Raw genomic sequence first — 19,662 nt, 5'->3', positions numbered from 1 at the left:
ATTTTGATCTTTTTTTATTCGAATAATTATTATTATTTTATGTACGTACACGCATATCTCCTAAGCATGTTGTGTCAATATATATAAAGCTAAAAATAAAAAATAAAAAAAAAATTAAAAACAATTAAGAAGTAAAAAATAATTGAATCCCTTATTTAATTTATGACTCTCATATTTTTTAAGTCGGCGTCTCATCATTTGCACTGTGTAAATCTAGCGCCGACTTAAAAAATACGAGAGTAGTAGATTAAATAAGGGATTAAATTATTTTTTACATTTTAGTGCATTTTTATTTTTTTGAAGTCGGTTTTAATTTTTTTTTTAATTTTTTATACATATATATAGATTACGGAATGTGATATGAAATATATGTTTCCCATACCGCAGCAAACGTGTTAATACAATAATATATTCCTGCTTTATAGGGTAAATAATAAAAATTATAAGTTATAATATTAAAATATGATTCAGTATTTATAATTGAAATGTAACATACGTATAAATACATTACAGGAATATTTTCTCTTAAATATATCGTGTACAGTTATATAAAGCTGATGCATAATTCTCTTAAATCTTGGAATAAACTAAACCTTGGTGGTTATAAGTTCCTATTTATTTGATATTTCTTATACAGAGCGTTACTCTACTAATAGTCAACACTGTAGGGGGAGATTATACAGGCGAAAATAAGACGAAAATCAAGAGTGACGAAATTGAATTTCAGCTAAACACTCATGCCCTTCAGTTAGCTGAAATTTGAAGTGAATTTTCTTGAAAACTAAGCCTTTACCGCAATTTCGTCACTCTTGATTTTCATCTTATTTTCGCCTGTATTATCACCCCTTAGAGTATTGACTATCATTAGAGTAACACCCTGTATGAGTTCTTTGTTCTTACTAGCTCAAAGCAATTTCTAACATTTTCTTAATATCAGTTATCTTTTCTCTTGGCTTCCCTAATTCCACTCCTCTTTTACACTCTGCATTATCAATCTTCTTCCAATCACTGTATGTCACTATAGGTATACCTTTTTTATCAAGAATATTGCGTAGACCCGTCGAACCTGCTTTATTTCCTATAATCGATAACTCTTTATTTATCAATTTACCAACGTGGAATGCATTCGTCATCGTTGTTAATATAACTCCTGTAGGACCTGTCGCGACCCAACCCGCAGCATAGAGATTATCTCCGACTTTACCTGTTAAAGTTTTAATACGACCAGTTTTGTTATCAAACGGCACTGACGTGTCTATCTGAATAGATTTATAACCGATACTGCGAAACGCTAAGCCGCACGGAATGTCTTCAAATAATCCACTAGGCACCGCGACCTGTGTCGATAAATCATCTCCTTCGAGTCTGTTTACCGATAGCTTAATACCACTGATGTCGCCAGAACCCAGAAATTCGACGGGACTCCTTAAGAATATTGGATGTAATTCTTTCGCGCTTGCTGCTATATTCTTAGGCGTTTCTTCTAAATGCTTCAGCATAAGTTCAGTCAATCTCTTCCGCGGTCTCGCTAAACTACTGACTACTTCTTTTACATTTACGAAATCATCCGTACGCCAGTGAGTTCTACAGTTCTCCAATTTCAGTATTTCGCGTAGTTCAGCGATTGTGAAAGCTGCTTGTAAGGGACCCCTTCTTCCTACCAATGATACTTTGCGAACTTTACTTCGTGATAATTGTTCTAGGGCATGTGACGTTATATCAGTAGTCTGAAACAGTGGAAGGTGCATTAGAGGAATATATCTTGAGATATATTTTGCGGAAAGTGTAGAATGTACTTTTAATTTGTCTATCGGTGTTAGCAGAATTCTGGCAATGTCTATAGCGACATTACCCTGACCCAGCACGATCGCTTCCTCTGCGTCTAAATTAATATCTAAATTACTATCTGCTGGCACTCCGTTATACCAGCCAACGAAACGTCGTCCTGATATTATATTATTTAGATTTTCTCCGGGTATACCGAACACTCTATCTTCCTCCGCCCCGTATGTCTGAAGTAGTAGATAATAATTACTCATTCGGGATTGTTAAATTGAAGAAAAGTGAGTTCGTGCATACCAATAGAACTGCATGGTAAATATCTTGTAATTCTTTTATAGTAATGTCTGTTCCTACATTAACATTTCCTATAAATTGAAAACGTGCGTTAGACGCAGTTTTCTCGAAGGTGTGAATAACATTTTTCACTTCCGGATGATCGGGGGCTACGCCGAAACGTACTAAACCGTACGGTACTGGCAATTTTTCCAATATATCCACGTTTATGTTGCTGGAACTCTGTCGAATCATTATGTTACCGTGTTACTTTATTCCTATCGCGTACCGTACACACCTTTAGTAATTGTTGCGCAGCATAGAATCCCGCTGGTCCTGCACCAACAATGCAAACTTTTGGTACAACAGGTTGCGTTGAAAGTGCACGAACGTAATTACGAATTGTACCAAATTTCATAGTAGTGATTTGTATTAATCTAGAAGAATGTAAAATAAAATTAATGCTTCGTTACTACTTATAATCGAAGGTATGATGATTTTAAAAAGAAGGCAGCCGAGGAGTTGTTTGTGTATTGTTGTTTCAAATACCAAAGAATAACATTCTCGTCAGACTAATTTAAGAGAGAAAAAAATACGCCATTTACCAACATACAATTGCGATTTATTATACCAAAGGTATTGGACCAAGAGGTTTACAAAGTATGCGAATATCACGAGCCACTGTTTTTGCTGGACATATTTCCTTCTAGTGTATTTATTGTATAATGGACAAATGATTTGATAACCCAATGGTTAACGTCCATTATTGAGAAGAATAAATCACATTCTAGAAAAAGATGAATGTGAGACATGATGTAAAAAAAAAAGTAGAACTGGAATGCAGTAATTGCTCCTTACCATATAAAAATGATGCAGGAATTACTTTCACAATAGACTTCCCTTTCATCTCAGCATCGGAAGAAGCAGCTTTAATGTCGAGGAACCATTTCAATATTTTAAGACTGTAACTATACTTCTGTAAAGTAATTTTTGACCCGACGTCGCTACAAATTTCCAGTTTGAGAGAATTAAATGCACAACTTATGATGTAAAGAAGTCCCACGCTGAGATGAGTAAGCAACGAATAACCAACTAAAATCAAAGAGTCCCCGCTATTGAGGTCTTGCAGCGCGTCATGAATTCTAGTGATTATTTCATGGCTATCGTAGACGTCTGTATATTGGAAAATTAAAATTTTATGGCCTGGTTTCATGAGAAGTTTCTCCGTTAATTTATTTATATTTGTCGCCGAAGGAAACTGTATTTCATATCCCAAGTGAACAAGAATGTCGTTTACACAGTTTCGTATTTTCAAGATATTTTTACCGCAGAATCTTGAACTACAGACTTTATGAAACATTTTCCCCGAAGAAATTTCCAAATCTTCCGGCAATTTGTTACACTTGAACTATAAAGAAAATGTAAAAATTTTAATTCAGTTAAAAGAAATGGAAAACCAAATGTGGTAAAAGTCTATGAAAAATAGCTTACTTTCACAAATTTATCGGCCGATATATATATCTTTATTTTGTTACATTCGTTATAGAAACTTTTTAATTGTTCCTGGGGGGCTAAATGTTGTTGCTCGCAACGATCATTATAAGATCCCTGTAATGCCCCTTTACATACATTAATACTGTTAGTTTCCTCTAACATAGTTTGCCCAATAATTTCCCCCGATGTTAGCTTCTTTAAATTGTAGTCTCTTATATATTTATCAGCAACCATACGCTGAATTTGTTTTATATCGTAAAACAGTTTAGCCTCGTCTGATTTAAACGTGAAGATATTGTTCATTATGACTAGACATTGTTGAGCCTTAAAAAACTCGCTGCACTCTACGAGTTTTTCTATAAATGCAGATGGAATATCCTCTTTGCCGAAAATCGCTTGTGTAATGCCGTGCCCATAGCGTTCTCTAAACTTTTCTAAATATGGGAACACAAAGGTTGGTCCCTTAAAATTAGTGCACGCTACATAAGTCTCTGAATTCCCCTCTTTACTCGTTGCTGGCTTTACTATGCTAACGTTGCCGAAACAGCAACATAATAGATAAATCAGGCACACTGTATGGCATTCGAAAGTAGTAAAAATCTTTAATACAAAACTACCACCTGTAGTCAAAAGATGTAAGGCAGCTACAGTCTCGCAGAAGTGTAAGTGCCCTACGACATTCTCCTGTTCCCCTGGAACATCCGCGCAGTCTATACTGCCGTCTGCAGTGACTAAAAATATCTCGCGATGCGGTTCTGCTAACTTTACGAGCTTATCCAAATTTTCTAAGTTCATGAGATCTCCGGTATTATCTTCTCCGAAACACCAGTGTTTCAATGTGTACCTTATGAATCTATCATCGTCTATCATTATAGACGGCGAATTGCCTTCGTAATACGGATTTAACGTTGTAGCGATCCAATCCCATTGAATATTTGATGCGTTTGTTTTTAACCAATGATTTAAAGATGTTACGAATGCCCCAGGTGCCTCGCACAAGTGAATAGACTTGAAGCATTGATTATTGTCGGCGATATGATTTAATGGTACCAGAGGAAAGGAGGATACTATTTCGTAGAATTTACTCCATGCTTGAGTGAGTAATTCCGGTTGAATTTCTTTTCTCAAACGTGCCATAACATCTTTCGCACTGTTTCTTTGCTTCGTGTGCGATTGCCATTCGTTGAGATTGTAGTTATTTAAGCAGTTCTTTGCGCTATTCAATTCAGTTTTTAACATTTGTAATTTATCAATTTTCCATAAGCTATGTTTAAATATTGCTTTTGGTTCAGGTAATAAGTAACGTTCATTGTTTGCGATTGGGAAGCATTTTTCGAATAAATTATTTACATGCTCACTTTCCATCGGTGTTTCATTGTGGGAAGGATTGTTACCTGCAGATAAATTTTGCTGCCCTTTCAAACCACATTCATCTGTTTCCATCATTCCCTTCAAGTCATTTGTTCAGTTTGCTCAGAGAGATAGCGCGTTAAAATAATTTTGTATGGTATAAAGGCATCTCTTACACGCAATTTTAAAGTAGGCGGTATGGATGTAGCCGAAACTAAAATTACGAACGCTATGGATTAAATGTTTCTTACAGATAACAAGCCCCGAATTTTGTTAGGTTATTTTTTGTATTTAGCTGCCTCGGCTGACCCTCGTCCTTTTCAGTGTTTAGAATTATTCCTCACCTGTTTGCAACGTGATAATAAATACAGTATTTTTTATTATATAGTTCGTTTGAGAAAAACCATGAAAGTGATACACTGTAAATGCGGTGTACTGCGAATAAATTTTAACTATTTTTGTCACGCAACACCGTACATGAAATGTGGGGTAGATGTCCCAATTGCCGTGGTTTGACGCAGACTTGCTCGGGAAGGAATTAATTACTGACTTCTCTTACTTTAATTTTGCTTGGTGAAAATTTATATTGGTGTTTTGAACGTTCCTCTTTATTAAGGCATTTTTTCGGGTTCAACATGTTAATTTTTCATATTCTTTTAATTGAAATAAAAATACATGTTTTTGTCCCAATTACCGTGCCCTTTTTTGAATAGCGTTCCCGCGGTTAGGTTATGTCTTTGAACTTTGAACTGCTCAAAACATTTTTTTGCTCTACGAGAGGTGTTTTTATGTAATTTTAATATGACCTTTTCATTACAAAAGCAAAATATACAAATATTAATTTCTGTTCACCCATTCTGAGAAACGAAAGTAAGGTTAGGTGTAGCAGTCACGGTGGGAATCAGTGGGCACCGAGGGGCACGATAATAGGGACAAGTTCTTTTTTTAAATTATTGAGGTAGAATTTAAACAACTTATATGTTATTTTAATTACGTTTATTAACTAATATAAGAAATATAAAAGAACCACAAATTAAGTAGGTACTGAAAAAATACAAAAATACAAAAATTAAGTAGGTAGGTACTGAAAAAAATTACAAAAATTAATTAAACCAGTATTTTTCAGGAATAATTTATAAGAAAACTCTTTGTTTTATATGCTCCTCTGTCAACCTACTACGGCCTTTTTTCCACTTTACCACCGCTCCTGTAGGTGTTTCCTCTCCCATCAGCGTAGCTTAAGCCCGCCATCCCTGGAGTCAGGAACAGGAAAGGAAGAAAGGAACATGAAAGGAAGAAAGGAACATGAAAGGAAGAAAGGAACATGAAAGGAAGAAAGGAACATGAAAGGAAGAAAGGAACATGCTTGCCGGGAATGTTCCTGATGCACAAATTGTCAGTGAAGGGGGAACACGCCATGCATGCGCGTGATGACGCCATGACGTCATGGTAAAAATATATCGATGCCGATATTGAGATTTTAATATCGAACTATCGATATATCGGATTGAAAAATATCGACCGAAAATATCGATATTGCGTGAAAAATATCGAATATTCGATACATCGATATTTTATCAACTCCAATCGTCCCGCGGACACCGGAGGGTTAGGATGTGTTGCAGGCTCGTATCACTTCGCATTAAGTGACGTTCACGACGTTGACAAAGCAAAGCGTTTAAACGCCGATTGCCAAACATTTTATTCTGAAAGTAATTTTCAAACGGTCAGGAAAAACAGTGACGATACCCAGTTGGATATATATTCCTTAAAGCATGTCTGCCTTTTTCTTTTACACTTTGTCTTACACTTTAATGTCAGGATGTATTATATATCCGCCCACAGAATTCGTTTCAGCTGGATTAACCATCAAAAGTATATTTTCGAACTGGTTAGGTAGTGAAAATGAGTTTTTTACTCAGTATCATATACGAAGAAGTGCAATTACATTATTTATACATTCTGTGCTTCCGTTCGGTAAATACAATTCGGACTTTATTATTTTAAACATTATTACGTACTCCTGAAAGTGCAATAAATGTCACTTTCATTTAGGTTATATTTCCGGGTTAATTGTATTTGGATATGTGGATACTGTAACAATATTAGGGCACGCCAATTTGTGGTTGATGTTTCTCATTTGTGCCACAATTATACCGCTGTATACGTTATCTAAAATTTTAATGTGGTCAATGAACAACTGGGCCAAGCACCCTATAGCAAGGAATCTTGCAGTTTATTGTAACAATAATAATGATTATAATAATAGAACATGGACCGCTATAGCTTCTGATATCAATATAGAGTATCGAAGGTTGTATATTATATTCAGAACATTATTCAAAGCGATTCGCTTTGAGAAAACAGAATGAAGAATTGGAATTTTGTTTTAGCGTAGATAAAATTATAATTGCCACGAATAGTGTAACATCCATAATAGTAACCGACAACTGGATAATCAAAGTTATGCCTTATGGAATAATAGTTGCACATCAGAGCGACACTGCTCTAATAGTTAATAAAAGTGACACTCATGACATGTCACCTGTGACAAGAGGAGAAGTTCAATTTATTAACATTCAGGTATGTTTTACTTATTTTAAATTGGTTTTGTCCAAGGAGAACTCTAGGAATCCCAAATTGTTGTTTGTAACTTTTTCTTAATATTATAATGGTAGAAACTTGGTTTCTGGATTAGCTAGGCACAATGAGCAGGGACACATTTGGTGACCCCAGAGTTTACCGTTCGAAAGTTTTTAGGCGATAGACAAACATACAAACACTTTCTGCTTTATATATTAAAATTACAGAGTGATAATTAATTTTTGTATGAAAAATCACTCCTCTCGTAGTTATATGCACTACCCATTTAGCCACGCCGTGTATACATGCTTGAAAGCCGTATAAAAGTCACTACTCGTGGACAAAACTATTTTAACAAATTAATCTTCAGAGCCTTTTCATAAAAGACACTTCCAAGACTCACAACTTGTACATATTTCGGATATATTCACATTGCGGAGATGGCACTGGTTTTAAGAAGCTAGAAAAAGATAGAAAAATGCCACGAATGTATTTGAAATATCAGTTGCTAGTCATAGAAGTATGTCGCGTGAAAAAGCCCTTATGCTTTGTTAACTGAAAACATATTCTTTAGTTATTATTATAGGTGAAGCCCACAAGAACCGGAGCAGAATCTTTTGACATAAGATTAGATGCATTGGACTTCAAAAATTTGCAAGATAAAATTTCACGCCCCATCGTTATATTGCAGAATATCACTTTTCATAAAACCTTACTTGAGAGATTTATCGACAACTTTAAAGAGCAAGTGCAAGAAAATCCGTTTTACGAATGTTCAGAGGTATTCTATCATTTAAACATTTAGTATTTCATTTTTTTAAACCAATAGCCATATAAAAATGTTTCAAGGAATTAGGTCAATGCATTGGATGTATGCAAGCCACATCGAATGTAAAATTGTTTAAACAATGCAGCAGTGTAGGAACTGGAAATCCTGACGACTGTACGATATGTTGTTGCCGTCCAATATGGTGTATAGATTGCATGGCAAAATGGTTAATAATTGAAATTTCAATTACTTTTTGTGCATTGTACTAACACTTAAACTAAAAACCGTTTCGTTACAGGTTTGCATCAAGACAAGATGAAAATGCTCCAGAAGCATGGTTATCCTCCAAATGTACCTGTCCTGTATGTAGATCGAAATTTTGCATTTTAGACGTATGTCTTGTACAATCTGTTTAAGAATTACAAATAATAAGATAATATAAAACCAAATTTTTTAAGCGATATTTGTCAATACTATTTCCACTGGTATATGGTAGAGTGTTGTCCCGTTATAAGGACGAGTTCTCTGTTTCGTTGAGAGAACATTTCTATCCCCGCTACTTCTTCTGTAGTCGCCGCAGCGAGAGACTGAGAATGAGCGACATGGCATGTGACAGTTACAAGCCATCAATTTCATTCGAGATAGCATCGTATTACAAAAAGCAGACGGCAAAGACGAGCCGCATAGCATACCGTTTCGTTGAGGGAACGGCTTGTCTCCTCCCAGCGTCTTCCTTTAACGGGACAAAACTGTAAACAGTACGCACTCGTTATAAGCTCGACGAACGGGACTGGCGGCGGGCGTACGGCGCGCCCAAGCGCCTTCTTTAGTTAATTTGACTATAAGCTCGCATCGCTATGTACAGACCGCTCGTTAATTAAAAACTTAAACACCGAATACGCAGCACAATTGGCCCTATAAATATCTAAGAAATATCTATTTACAGATGTGCATATATACTCATTTCTTTTGTCTACTGGAGTTTAAGGCTAGTCGCAACAGCAGTATGCCCGGCATTTCCGTAATCGCGGATAAAACTACAGCGCAAAGGTAGCTGATGAAGACCATCCCGAAGGCTAATCCACCCTGTAACAGGCAGAACACAAAGGAAATGATAATTTTTTAACGGCATCTTCCGAGAGAAGTCTATGTCACTGATACTTACGGTCGTCGGAACGTCAATGTAACTGGGGTAGCCACTGTACAGGAATACCGAGTCTATGAGGAAAGGGTTGATGAGGTATACGCAGTACGTTAGCCTGCTCAGGGGGACCCATGCTGGCAGCGACAAGAATTTACCAATAATACCTAGAAGCACGAAGAACGTACACGAGGATTAAACAGTGCAAAAAATGATGCCTTAGAAGTAAATTGAAGAAAGTTCATTCACCGGCATTGTTTGTGGCACAGACGACAGTCAGCCACATTATACCGAAGCCCCAACCTGTCCTACCTAGCGCCGTATAAATCACGGACGCGGCCAGAGACACGTTTTTGTTCGTCATACCGAAGACTATCGAGCAGTTGCACAAAATGCCAAAGGTCCAGCCCGCAGCTTTGGCTGTCTGCAACGAAAAACGTGTTTCAATATTTAATACAATATGCACCGCTATTAAGGGAACCATTCGTCAGCATCCATTGTTACCGTCGACAGATGCAATTTATTGTTCAACTTCTTAAGGAGAAACGCCGTGCTCATCCCTATCAAGAACGGGTTGATTCTGGTCCATGGTCGCTGGTACACGATCCCTGCGTTCTTAAACTGTTGGTCCAAGCTAATAAAAGCGTTCGCATTTAAATATCGATCTAATGTATAATAATTCACGTCGAGCATGGTGTACACTTACGTTGGATAGTAGTCTATACTGTACGCTACGTAAGCGGTTGTCCATATCGACGCGATCATCAAGGCCAAGCTTATGCCCAGTGCGAGGCGCAAGTGTCTGGAACCATAGATCTAACGTTAGTCGAGTATCTAGCGGGTGGATCTGCAGAAGTCGAATTGCAGAAGCTTACCTGGTCGACACTACCATCAATAATAAACCGATCAGGAAGAACTGCATGTCGTTGGCCAGGTACCAGCTCCAAACGAGGCACTGAAACGATTGTCTCCCGTTAAAGATTACTTAAGCCCTTAAGGGGATGCACACCCTATTTTTGTGTTTCCCTGTAATTTCAGAGTTACAGCATTTGCGGTACCAAAAGTATCTCGGAGATTACTGGACCGATTTGAATAAAATTTTGCACGAATATTCTTAAGACTATAATCTAGTGATTGACGAGACGATTTTTCGATTAATTTCTTGTTTTGTTTTTTATTAACCAAAAACTTGGGTCGAAAATCACATGCTCGACTTTGAGTAGCTGCCATTTTTCGGATAAGAAATTAGTTCAAAATCGGCGCCGATAAGTACTAGATTATAGTCTTAAGAATATTCGTGGAAAATTTTAATCAAATCGGTTCAGTAATCTCTGAGATAATTTTGCTACCGCAAATGCTGTAATTATGAAAAGCCCTTGGGAGAAGGGGCTGCTACGGCAACATCTCTGCAGATAGCAAATCTCTTTTTTAAGGGAATACAGCTTAATTCATACACAACAAGGTGTATCTCTTGATTTTGAAATATCTCATTTCTTTATATGAAAAAAAAAAATCATAATAGTGACCCTATTTTTCGATTAGATAATCGAAATTGCCTCATACTGATTCGTCCCAGGCGAAGAAGTTGTTGATGTAGAGGACGTTCCTCCACCAGTAGTTGGGGCAGTTGCAAGCAATTCGCTCGGACATATAGTGCATCGAAACGTTTTCGAACCAGTTGAAGTTTACGATGGCGAGCAGTATCGTTACCAGGTACATAGGTGTGAGCCTAATCGAGTTGGGATTCAGATGTGTTAAAACTGTTGCGCACCGTGGAATGAGTGACGGTCGACGCTCATCTACCAGGCATACCTGCAGTATCGTTTGATGGCTATGCTGCAGTACTGAACACCGCTCACGAGCCAGGACGGGATCTCCTTCTCTTTCTTCTGCGCCTTCAGGTGCGAGTACGCCAACAAGAATCCGGACATGAAGAAGAACGTGTCCACCGAGTACGTCCCGTTACTAAACACTTGCATTACGAAGCTGTTGGCCATTATATGATTTATGGACCTGTTCCCTGAAATGATCACAGAACTTCCATTGTATGTAAGTAATAAATACTATAAACTACCCCTTTATCTATCACTTTGTTCTGTGTTGTTATTCAATCCTGTATTTGCAAGCAGGCCTCAAAATGCGCCCTCTATTTATGATACATTTATTTGAGCTTCTCGACGACCTTACTCTGATTTTTTTATCCGTAGCTTAAAACATTTACAGTACGACTTGTAATATTTCATTTAAAACTTTGTTTCAGAAAATGCCAACAATGAAAAGTCCATTTTGCGCCCCTTGGTAACTTTACGCCCTAGGCAGTTGAAAGGCTTTGCCTTTAGGGACGAGCCGGTGCAGCCTGCAAGGTATACCTCTCACCTACGAAGTAGCTTCCGAACCAGATTGTATGAATCATGACGATCCACACCATCCCGAAGAACCTGATACCATGGAACGCACGTATGGAGTCCGGGCGAGTGTCTGCTTTGAATATCTGCTTCACGTTCGAATAGATGGAGAAACACATGAGAGTTTGCCCGATAATGCTCTCCGGTCTGAGGTCCGAGATCGCCGCCTCCTCCTGACCAGGCTCGCGGTTCGTCTCGGCCTTGTTCTTCAGTTCTAATCCAACAGATCCGAAATCTCACTTCGTAATTCCGTTAATAGAACTTCTCAACGGTGCTCAACGTAACACGGTCTGAGTAACTTAAACGATCGATATTCATCTAACAAGCTCTCTATCATCATCTTCAGTGGGTATTATTTAAAATAGTATCACAAAGTAAATTTTAGTTACATACAGTAAGTTTTTCAAGCTACTAAAAGGCAGTGGCGGATTTAACGGACGGTCGATCAGCAGTTGTCACGTGGGCCCTTGCTTAGAAGGCCCACCTCAAAAGATCAAATTTCAACAGGTTAAAAAATAGTAGTACGCGTACAAAAAATAAAAAATGGTAGAATGCTTCTCAAATCCTCTAATATGAAATTCTACACACGAATCTCAAGTGGGGAATACTCCACATATTCCATACAACTCACATCGACCCTGATACCCCAGGGCCCCAGGTTTCCCATAATTTTCGAACCACACGCGCGTAAATTGATTTGTAATGCTATTATGTATGCAGAGTGTTTGCCACCTGGGCCTTTTTCTTTAAATCCGACACTGCTAAATGGTCATTAACATTTTTAATATATTGTCTGATGTTTCAGGGAACCCACTTGCCGTCCGGCAAGTTGACATCTTGGACACTCCACCGCTGTTCTTCTCCCCACGTTACATTTTACTGAGCAGCGCTTGATTACAAGATGATCAGCTTACCAACGTTGTTATTGTTCTCGGAAGTCAGCCACTCCCTCTTCTTTCGCAAGTGTTTTTGGTACACGAGCACGTCGTACATCGTGCCCATTATCGCAATTCCGGCCACAGACAGCAGGATGAGTCTGCGGGCAGAAATTCAAATACCCGTCACGGATCGTCCGTTCCTTTTAGCGCGTGTCAATAGTTGGACACTTGCCGTCGCTTATGCGACAAAGGGGTACACCTTCTTTGCGTACCCTCCCACACAGCACCGCAACGATATGTTTTCCCAGCGAATATTCTGTTAGCGATACGTAATACTTTATAACTTTCACTCCTGCTTGCAATTCCTCGAATCGCTCGTTGTCGATCGCGGCGTTTGTTAATCGAACGCAACGGGCCAGACGTGCGCGCGGGTATAAAGGTTCGGCTGTATTCAGGGGGCCAAAGATTACTCTCGCTCTCTCGCTTACGCACATAACGAGGATCATGTTCCAGCTGAGCAGCCATTGATTGTCGTCCCTCAAATTGGAGACCTTGCGCAATTTGAAGTCCGCGGAGTAGAGCTGGCTGATCAGCAAGGTTCTATCGTGGAAGATTTTCTCCAGCACGACGGTCAACTCGCTCACGGTGCAGGTCGATGGCAAGCAAAGTCCGAGTACCACCAGGTCCTGAAATGCAAGAAGCACCAGGAGTTTCGCAAGCTTCTATCGGGGCCATTGGAAATAGGGGATTTATTTATCCCATGCGAGGAACAAACGCGTCCGGCTGTAGACATCGGTCGCGCTGCTCACGGAAGACTGATCGTATAACGAGAACCAACGAGCTCGTGTTAATATTTTCTAATCGATTGCTTCCAGTGCATTGAATTTCCATATCTAAGTCGAATGGCAGCCTCCAGAAATGAGCCTTACATAACGACCTGGAAATGTGTTTTATCAAATTTACACGCGCTCTAAGATACTTCATCAAAAACGTCATCCTTGGAAAAGAAAGTATTTCATGTTCAAATTGCTATTCTCAATTGCTAATCCTATGGCACATACTTAGCTGTTAGTAGGAACTCTTACAGCGACTTCGGTTTCTGTCACATTTACCTGAATTCACAAGTCACATCCCTTACTACGTGTAAAGCAGTGTGGGCATATTTCAAGCAAGGGCGTTCGCAGACTTTTTTCCAGACGGTAAAGAAAAATATAGTAATGAAACAACGATCTTGGCAATGACATAGACGAATTGGATCATGAGACACGCGGTGCGAATGGAGCAGCCCTCTTGATTTTTTGCACCCACTTTGTGGTGCTAATTTAATTAGAAATTTAAGAATATTCCATTTTTTAGTATAAACTTAATAAAGATCAGTTTTTAAAAATAAGAAATATCTTTCACAAAAGCTAGGGGTGCAACTGCCCCTTTTACATCCCCTCCATCTCCGGACGCCCGCGATTTCAAGATATCTCGTATGTATATTCCTGTCATCGATTAATAACTCGACGCAGGTGCAGTTCTTGCTTCGTCAGCTAAAGACGGATGGGCAGTTGCTGTTCGGCTGCTGTTTATCCGAATGACTCTGTAAACAACCCCCCGAGCAAAGAATGACGTTCCGCTGGAAAATCACTCTTGCATACCATACATCAGAGCGAATTTACAGGACATTTTCCACGGGGAAATATCGGGACAATATAAACATTGGCGTAACTAGGATTTTTGTCTGGGGGGGGGGGGGAGGGTAGGCCCCATCTTTATATAAAGATTTCCTGTGTATATACATACACATTTTAAAAAAATCATTTACCTACATATTTTTTTGACACTACAACAAAGAGTAAACTGGATAAAAAATATTGATTATTTAACGGACGAATGTTTTTTACTTATTGTGATAGTTTCTAGGAAGGGGCCATTCCACGTTTAGGGGGGGGGGGAGGGTAATCCGCATTTTAAGGGGGCCGGGTGGGCCTGGCTAACTAGATACGCCAATGTATATAAATCATCGATCTCCCGCATATTTAAAGTTAATGCGCTGCATCTCGACTGCGGCGCAAATAACATTAATTCTTCCGCTTTATTTATAACTCGCTTAAAATTTCTAACTCTTACTATCATGCTAATTAGGATTACCATACGCGTCATATTGAAGCTAAATTTTTTTTCCAGGTGGATTCCTAGTCTAATAATTTCACACGGCACTGCACCGCGTATTTTCTTCGTCAGCCAGAGAAGGTGACCAGCGGAAAGGATTAATCACGTTTATCGGTCCCTATTAAGTCTGCGTGGACCTGCTAGTTTCGCGCTCGACTACGCGAACCGCAATCCCCCTACCTCGTTGCCTGTCGTAGTGTGATACTGCAAGGTGCTGTTGTGCACCATATGAGCGATGAAGAAGTCGAGCTCGTAGGGCGGATGCTCCTGCTCCGGGTCCCTGTACAAGCTGTTATTCCTTCGGACCGACGCCGATAGCGTCATGCTGGTCTTGGCCGATAAGAACTTGCACTGGTCCCGTTTCCCCAGCCAATAATTGTTCCCTTCGGTGAAGCCAGACCCAGGCTTGCCGCTGGCGTCCAACACTTGGAAAACAAAAGCATCCGTGATCGCGATCGTCCGTCCCGAGGCACGGGAAGAGCACCGCGCGCGATCGGGGGAAATACAGAGGGAGAATTGGACCCGCGTTACTTTCACGCACTAGGTGGACTAGCGGCGTTAGGTCCCGATCCACGATCCATGTTTTCCCTGAAACATCGCTGAGAGAAGTTCCGATTTACTAACTTCGCAGACTCCACAGCATTCCCCGGTCCACGCCGCCCCGAAACACCTCCATTTCCCTTCGACACTGGCTGGCGTTGAGGATGTTCGTATTGAGGGCGATCGTGTACGCCGGAAGCGTCTCCTCCATGGCCTTCTTGTCGGGCGCGAAGCCCTGCACCGTCAAGAGCAACCCTATCAGCAGCGGCAGTAATCTCTCGCACCCCATGGTCCCCTGGACAGTATTCTGGAAATGACAACTGGAAATGACACTGTCGGGTATCGGTATCCACTAGGAGCCGACGCGTACTTACATATATCCCAACCACCGTGTGATGCCTAACATAAGCGTGGAAAGGGAACCCGAAATCACCGATCACCGGCAGGAGACAGAGCGTGTCCGCGACTGAGAATACGATTTATTTGTATCAGCGGGCCGAGTATCGAAATGCGACCACCGGCAAAGAACTCCCGTGCAGGAGGAATAATCACAGAATCCAAGTGCAAAACAAGCTTCGTCGTTATATTTGAAGTCGCGCCGCGACACCCCACCACCCATTTCCACCGCGATTTATTATTCACCTGCGCGGAGGGGTGGTTGACTACTATTTTTCATCGCTGGAGCTCGTCCTCTTTCCCTGAATAACTGAGGAGTTCCTCGAGTTCCCCTCAACCCTTCGCAGGCGAGCATCCGAGGACTCGCTTTTTCTCCCTTTGCCCCTTGGGGAGCCAAGCTTCCTGCATAGTGTTCGCGATGAATTCAGGCTTGTAACAGGCGATGTGTTATCGTTGGTGGAGACCAAGTAGCTTTCCACAGGCGCACTGGGCCCCGAGGAAATGTCTGTGGAACGGTAGGGCACAAGTATCCCCGAGGAAGACAGTGGCGAAAGCGGAGCGAGACCTCGGGCAGGCATTGGCGGATTTGACAGGGCGGCCGATGAGCAGTTGTAACCTGGGTCCCGACCCAGAAGGCCCCCCAGGGCCCGATCCTTAAAAAAATTAAGGTTTTATCTATCCAAAGTATATTTTTTCTTGTATTATTACACTGAACCCGTTTTTAGTAAACTACAGCTTTATTTTCCCGAAAATGGGCCCCTGCTCAGAAGGCCCCCTAGGGCCCGTCTTCAAAAAAGAATCTTATGATTTTATCCAAGCACTATATTTTTTTCTATACTTCTCAGTACTCCTCACTTACTCCCTTTTAGTAAACTACCCTTCCCGAAAAAATGGGCCTCAAAACATTTGCCATCTGGGCCTTTCTTCTTAAATCCGCCACTGCGGGCAGGTTTCCTAACGCCGCGTGTCGTTTAAACGGTATTATTATGCAAATGAAACGGTATTATTATTGCAAAGTAGTCGTTCTCTTTTTCAGCTCTACGATATTATATTTGCGCTGGCGTAAATATAATTCCAAACTATATTTTACAATAATATGATCGGAACGTACCAAAGACGCGGAGAGCTTCCATAATGGCGACCAGTGTGTCGCAAAGACCGTAAGGCCGTCGCGCGGAAGACGGAGGTCGGCGTAGGTCGTAGCCGTAGGACGAAGATCGGCGCAAACGGTCGAATTGGGACGGTCCCCCGCGATCGTGCGGATCGGGAGTCGTTGACGAGCATGCTAAGAGCACAGTCGCGTTGCGTTAAGATATTCTGTGTTCTTGTTATATTATCCTTTTATACTTGTTAGAAACGACTTCATGAAGGGTTGCAAGAAGCTCGCTCCAGGACAGTTCGGGGGTAAGTGCCGTGGGGTTTCTCACAGTCCTCCTACCAAAAGGCATAGCCTCCTCCACTCCGTCGCCAGCTCCTCCAGGAACAGAGTCCCTATTCTTTAGCAATTGGGCCGCTTGCCATTTCCATATTCTATACATACTACAGGTACTTTTTTCTTAAACCGAGGACGTCAGCTTAAAAACCGCGGATGTGTTTTCTAATGCGTCGCCAACCTGGAGCGGTTGTTTTTCAGTGTAATTTGTTTCAGTTTTTAGTAGATAAGAGACACTCGACAATCGTTAACGATCCCTAATACGTTACTTAGTACCGTTCTTACGTTCATAAATCACATGGTAATAAATAGTTTCGTAATACCGATCTTACTTTGCAATACTGCGGACAACCATTAGCCGCAGCGGAATAGCTACATAAGTGTGTCCGTTTGGACGAAAAAAGAAGAGGATGAATACGTGGTGACAACACAGTTTTTCAACATTAACGTGCAGTTTTTGTCTGCAGATAGAAAGCATTTTTAAAATTGGTTCGAACGACTTGAGTTTTCTTTTTGGAAGCTAGCGAAAATTAGTTTTCTAGGTGACGTGTTTTCTCGTTTTGAAAAAAATTGCAACTAGTCGTAATAGCGATGAAAATAGTGAAGGTCGTTTCTTTTTCAATTTTTTTTCCGAGCCTATAATGAAAATTCAAAAAACCCGTTTGTAGATTGAAATAAGTATGCATGCTGAAAATTTCATCTAAATCGGTTAACGTTGCTCTGAGCTATAAACCCTTAAACATCGCAGAATAAGGGAGAAGATCGCTGATTTCGGGAATTTCTTCGGGAGAGTTTGCGCAAGTAAAGCTAGCCGAGAGTGGTTGCAGCGTTGACAGCAAAGTTGGGGCTGAGTCGAGGGGTGCTCGTCTGAGAGCTGCTGGTTAGTTTGGCGTGAGTTTGGTTCGGTCTAGATATCTAATCAGAATTTCATTCTCTTTCAGGTAGGTATTTCTTCGATGGTTTTGCATGATTTATTTCATTCCGTCGATTTTTTCGATGTTTTTGATCTCTGTACGTCCTTGGCAAGGTATTCCACGTAACATCACGAAAGCATGTCTTCCACAAATAATGTTGTTTATATAAATTTGTATGTTAAATTAATTTATTTTGCGTTAAATAAACCTGAATAGGACAGCAAGGTTAAAAGGCGTATGTGTTCTTGTTTTGTTGTGTTCCTTCTTTCCCGGTCGTTGCACGGAATACGTTTATAAAACGATTTATAAATTGTTACTCTAATAGAATCATTTGAAAATCGCGGGTTTCGAAGGAACTAATTTTACACTTCTTGAATTCCGATTCCTACCACACGTAGCGCTACAATCTGTTCCGAGGTTTCACCGGTAACGTTGCATGCGGCAGAAAAATGGTAAAGGGGTTCTAGAACCTCCCAAACCGGTGACAGAAAAATGCATTGGTTAATAGATTTATCCTATACCTCGTCTGTGATCCTGTACTTCGTCTATTTCTGTAGTTTTGACTTGATCGCTGGTTACTATCATCAATCGCATTAGTATTCTTTTACCTTTTCTCTTATCTCTGAAAGTGTTACCGCTGACGGATATTAGAGGTTAGAATCAGCCTGCGTGCATGGAGGATGTTAGGTGCAAGATCGCGCGGGAAAGATGTAAGTGTCGTTTTATTTTATTCAAAATTTTCTAATTTTCTATCTTTTTGCGTGTTCTATTCGGCTTATTTTACCTAATTTCTAAAAGTTTAACAATCTTTCTTGAGAAATCAGAGTACGTATGAGCAAACAGAATTGAATTTTGAATTTTAAAAGTCATTACTAGAAGTTTCCATTACGTTCAAATATATTGTTACAAAGTTAACTATTCCAGTTTCAGTGTTTCAAATTTATAAAAATGCATTTGAAAATCGAAATTGTCATAATTTAAAGGGCAGATTGTAATATCTTCTATTCCTTTCTATTATAGATATTTATGATGACTTCCACTGGGGCATCCGAGATATCCTCCATCAGGTTGCAGCACCATGACGAAAGGTACCCAACTTGAAGACTACAGTCGGTGAGTCGCATGCTCTTTTTCCTCTTACGGTCACCTATCATGTCGTTGGGTGAAAATGTTTGAAGCGACACGGGTGACCGGTTGTATAGTACGCGCTTCGGTGACCATGAGCATGTTAAATGTTTTATACCCATAAGTAGTTAGTAGCTATTTCTTGTTGTGTTATTTCTTAAATCAGTATAGGGTCTTCTTGTGCATCGTGTTTTGCCATATGATAAATGAAAGTTCTATAATATGATTTATTGATTTGCAATACCCAGATAGCATACGTCGTCTATAAGACGTCTTTAAGACGTCTTTCAAACTTTCAACACGTATAAAAGGTATAAAGATTTGATCGCGAACCCAAATAGCACAAAGACATGTTCCGGACGTACTGCACGTTCGGGGAATGTCCCGAGCGGGTCCACATGTCCCCTGTACGTCTTCGTTAAA

The 19,662-nt window shown here is 40.0% G+C and overlaps 5 protein-coding genes across 7 annotated transcripts in view; 2 read left to right on the top strand and 3 right to left on the bottom strand.

Annotated features, from left to right (window-relative positions):
- Positions 1–455: 455 nt before the first annotated feature.
- Positions 456–5,393, bottom strand: Dare (NADPH:adrenodoxin oxidoreductase, mitochondrial). 3 transcript variants are annotated; one of them, XM_076818669.1, is made up of 5 exons: positions 5,244–5,391; positions 2,354–2,492; positions 2,080–2,298; positions 1,797–2,012; positions 456–1,727 (listed from the first exon to the last, which is right to left on the bottom strand). In XM_076818669.1, exons 2-5 carry the CDS (start codon positions 2,471–2,473, stop codon positions 900–902), a joined length of 1,383 nt encoding a protein of 460 aa, XP_076674784.1. In that variant the 5' UTR covers positions 2,474–2,492; positions 5,244–5,391; the 3' UTR covers positions 456–899. The 3 variants fall into 3 exon arrangements, with proteins under 3 accessions (XP_076674784.1, XP_076674781.1, XP_076674783.1); XM_076818666.1 differs by having other exon boundaries at positions 456–2,012; positions 5,244–5,393; XM_076818668.1 differs by lacking the exon at positions 5,244–5,391 and adding an exon at positions 2,661–2,795 and having other exon boundaries at positions 456–2,012.
- Aft (cap methyltransferase 2) lies at positions 2,656–5,249 on the bottom strand. The gene is made up of 3 exons (XM_076818632.1): positions 3,547–5,249; positions 2,914–3,463; positions 2,656–2,842 (listed from the first exon to the last, which is right to left on the bottom strand). Exons 1-3 carry the CDS (start codon positions 4,993–4,995, stop codon positions 2,727–2,729), a joined length of 2,115 nt encoding a protein of 704 aa, XP_076674747.1. The 5' UTR covers positions 4,996–5,249; the 3' UTR covers positions 2,656–2,726.
- Positions 5,394–6,488: 1,095 nt separating the features above from the next.
- Positions 6,489–8,700, top strand: LOC143372489 (E3 ubiquitin-protein ligase TM129). Its single transcript, XM_076818682.1, has 6 exons — positions 6,489–6,876; positions 6,955–7,213; positions 7,293–7,482; positions 8,069–8,263; positions 8,332–8,477; positions 8,550–8,700. Exons 1-6 carry the CDS (start codon positions 6,675–6,677, stop codon positions 8,665–8,667), a joined length of 1,110 nt encoding a protein of 369 aa, XP_076674797.1. The 5' UTR covers positions 6,489–6,674; the 3' UTR covers positions 8,668–8,700.
- A 473-nt stretch (positions 8,701–9,173) lies between these two features.
- Positions 9,174–15,889, bottom strand: LOC143372463 (nose resistant to fluoxetine protein 6-like). The gene is made up of 14 exons (XM_076818630.1): positions 15,747–15,889; positions 15,457–15,679; positions 15,013–15,257; positions 13,168–13,361; positions 12,712–12,833; positions 11,769–12,011; positions 11,205–11,412; positions 10,956–11,121; positions 10,268–10,347; positions 10,099–10,194; positions 9,897–10,026; positions 9,642–9,816; positions 9,417–9,559; positions 9,174–9,337 (listed from the first exon to the last, which is right to left on the bottom strand). Exons 2-14 carry the CDS (start codon positions 15,659–15,661, stop codon positions 9,212–9,214), a joined length of 2,133 nt encoding a protein of 710 aa, XP_076674745.1. The 5' UTR covers positions 15,662–15,679; positions 15,747–15,889; the 3' UTR covers positions 9,174–9,211.
- Positions 15,890–18,612: 2,723 nt separating this feature from the next.
- Positions 18,613–19,662, top strand: part of LOC143372497 (protein obstructor-E) — a 91,211-nt gene continuing 90,161 nt past the window's right edge. Inside the window, exons 1-2 of the mRNA XM_076818696.1 lie at positions 18,613–18,824; positions 19,135–19,227. The gene's annotated coding sequence lies outside the window, so the exon portion shown is untranslated. The remainder of the gene's footprint in view (positions 18,825–19,134; positions 19,228–19,662) is intronic.

This window comes from Andrena cerasifolii, chromosome 8, assembly GCF_050908995.1.
Source record: "Andrena cerasifolii isolate SP2316 chromosome 8, iyAndCera1_principal, whole genome shotgun sequence".
In the NCBI taxonomy this organism is placed as follows: domain Eukaryota; kingdom Metazoa; phylum Arthropoda; class Insecta; order Hymenoptera; family Andrenidae; genus Andrena; species Andrena cerasifolii.
This window is presented reverse-complemented; position numbering and strand designations above follow the sequence as displayed.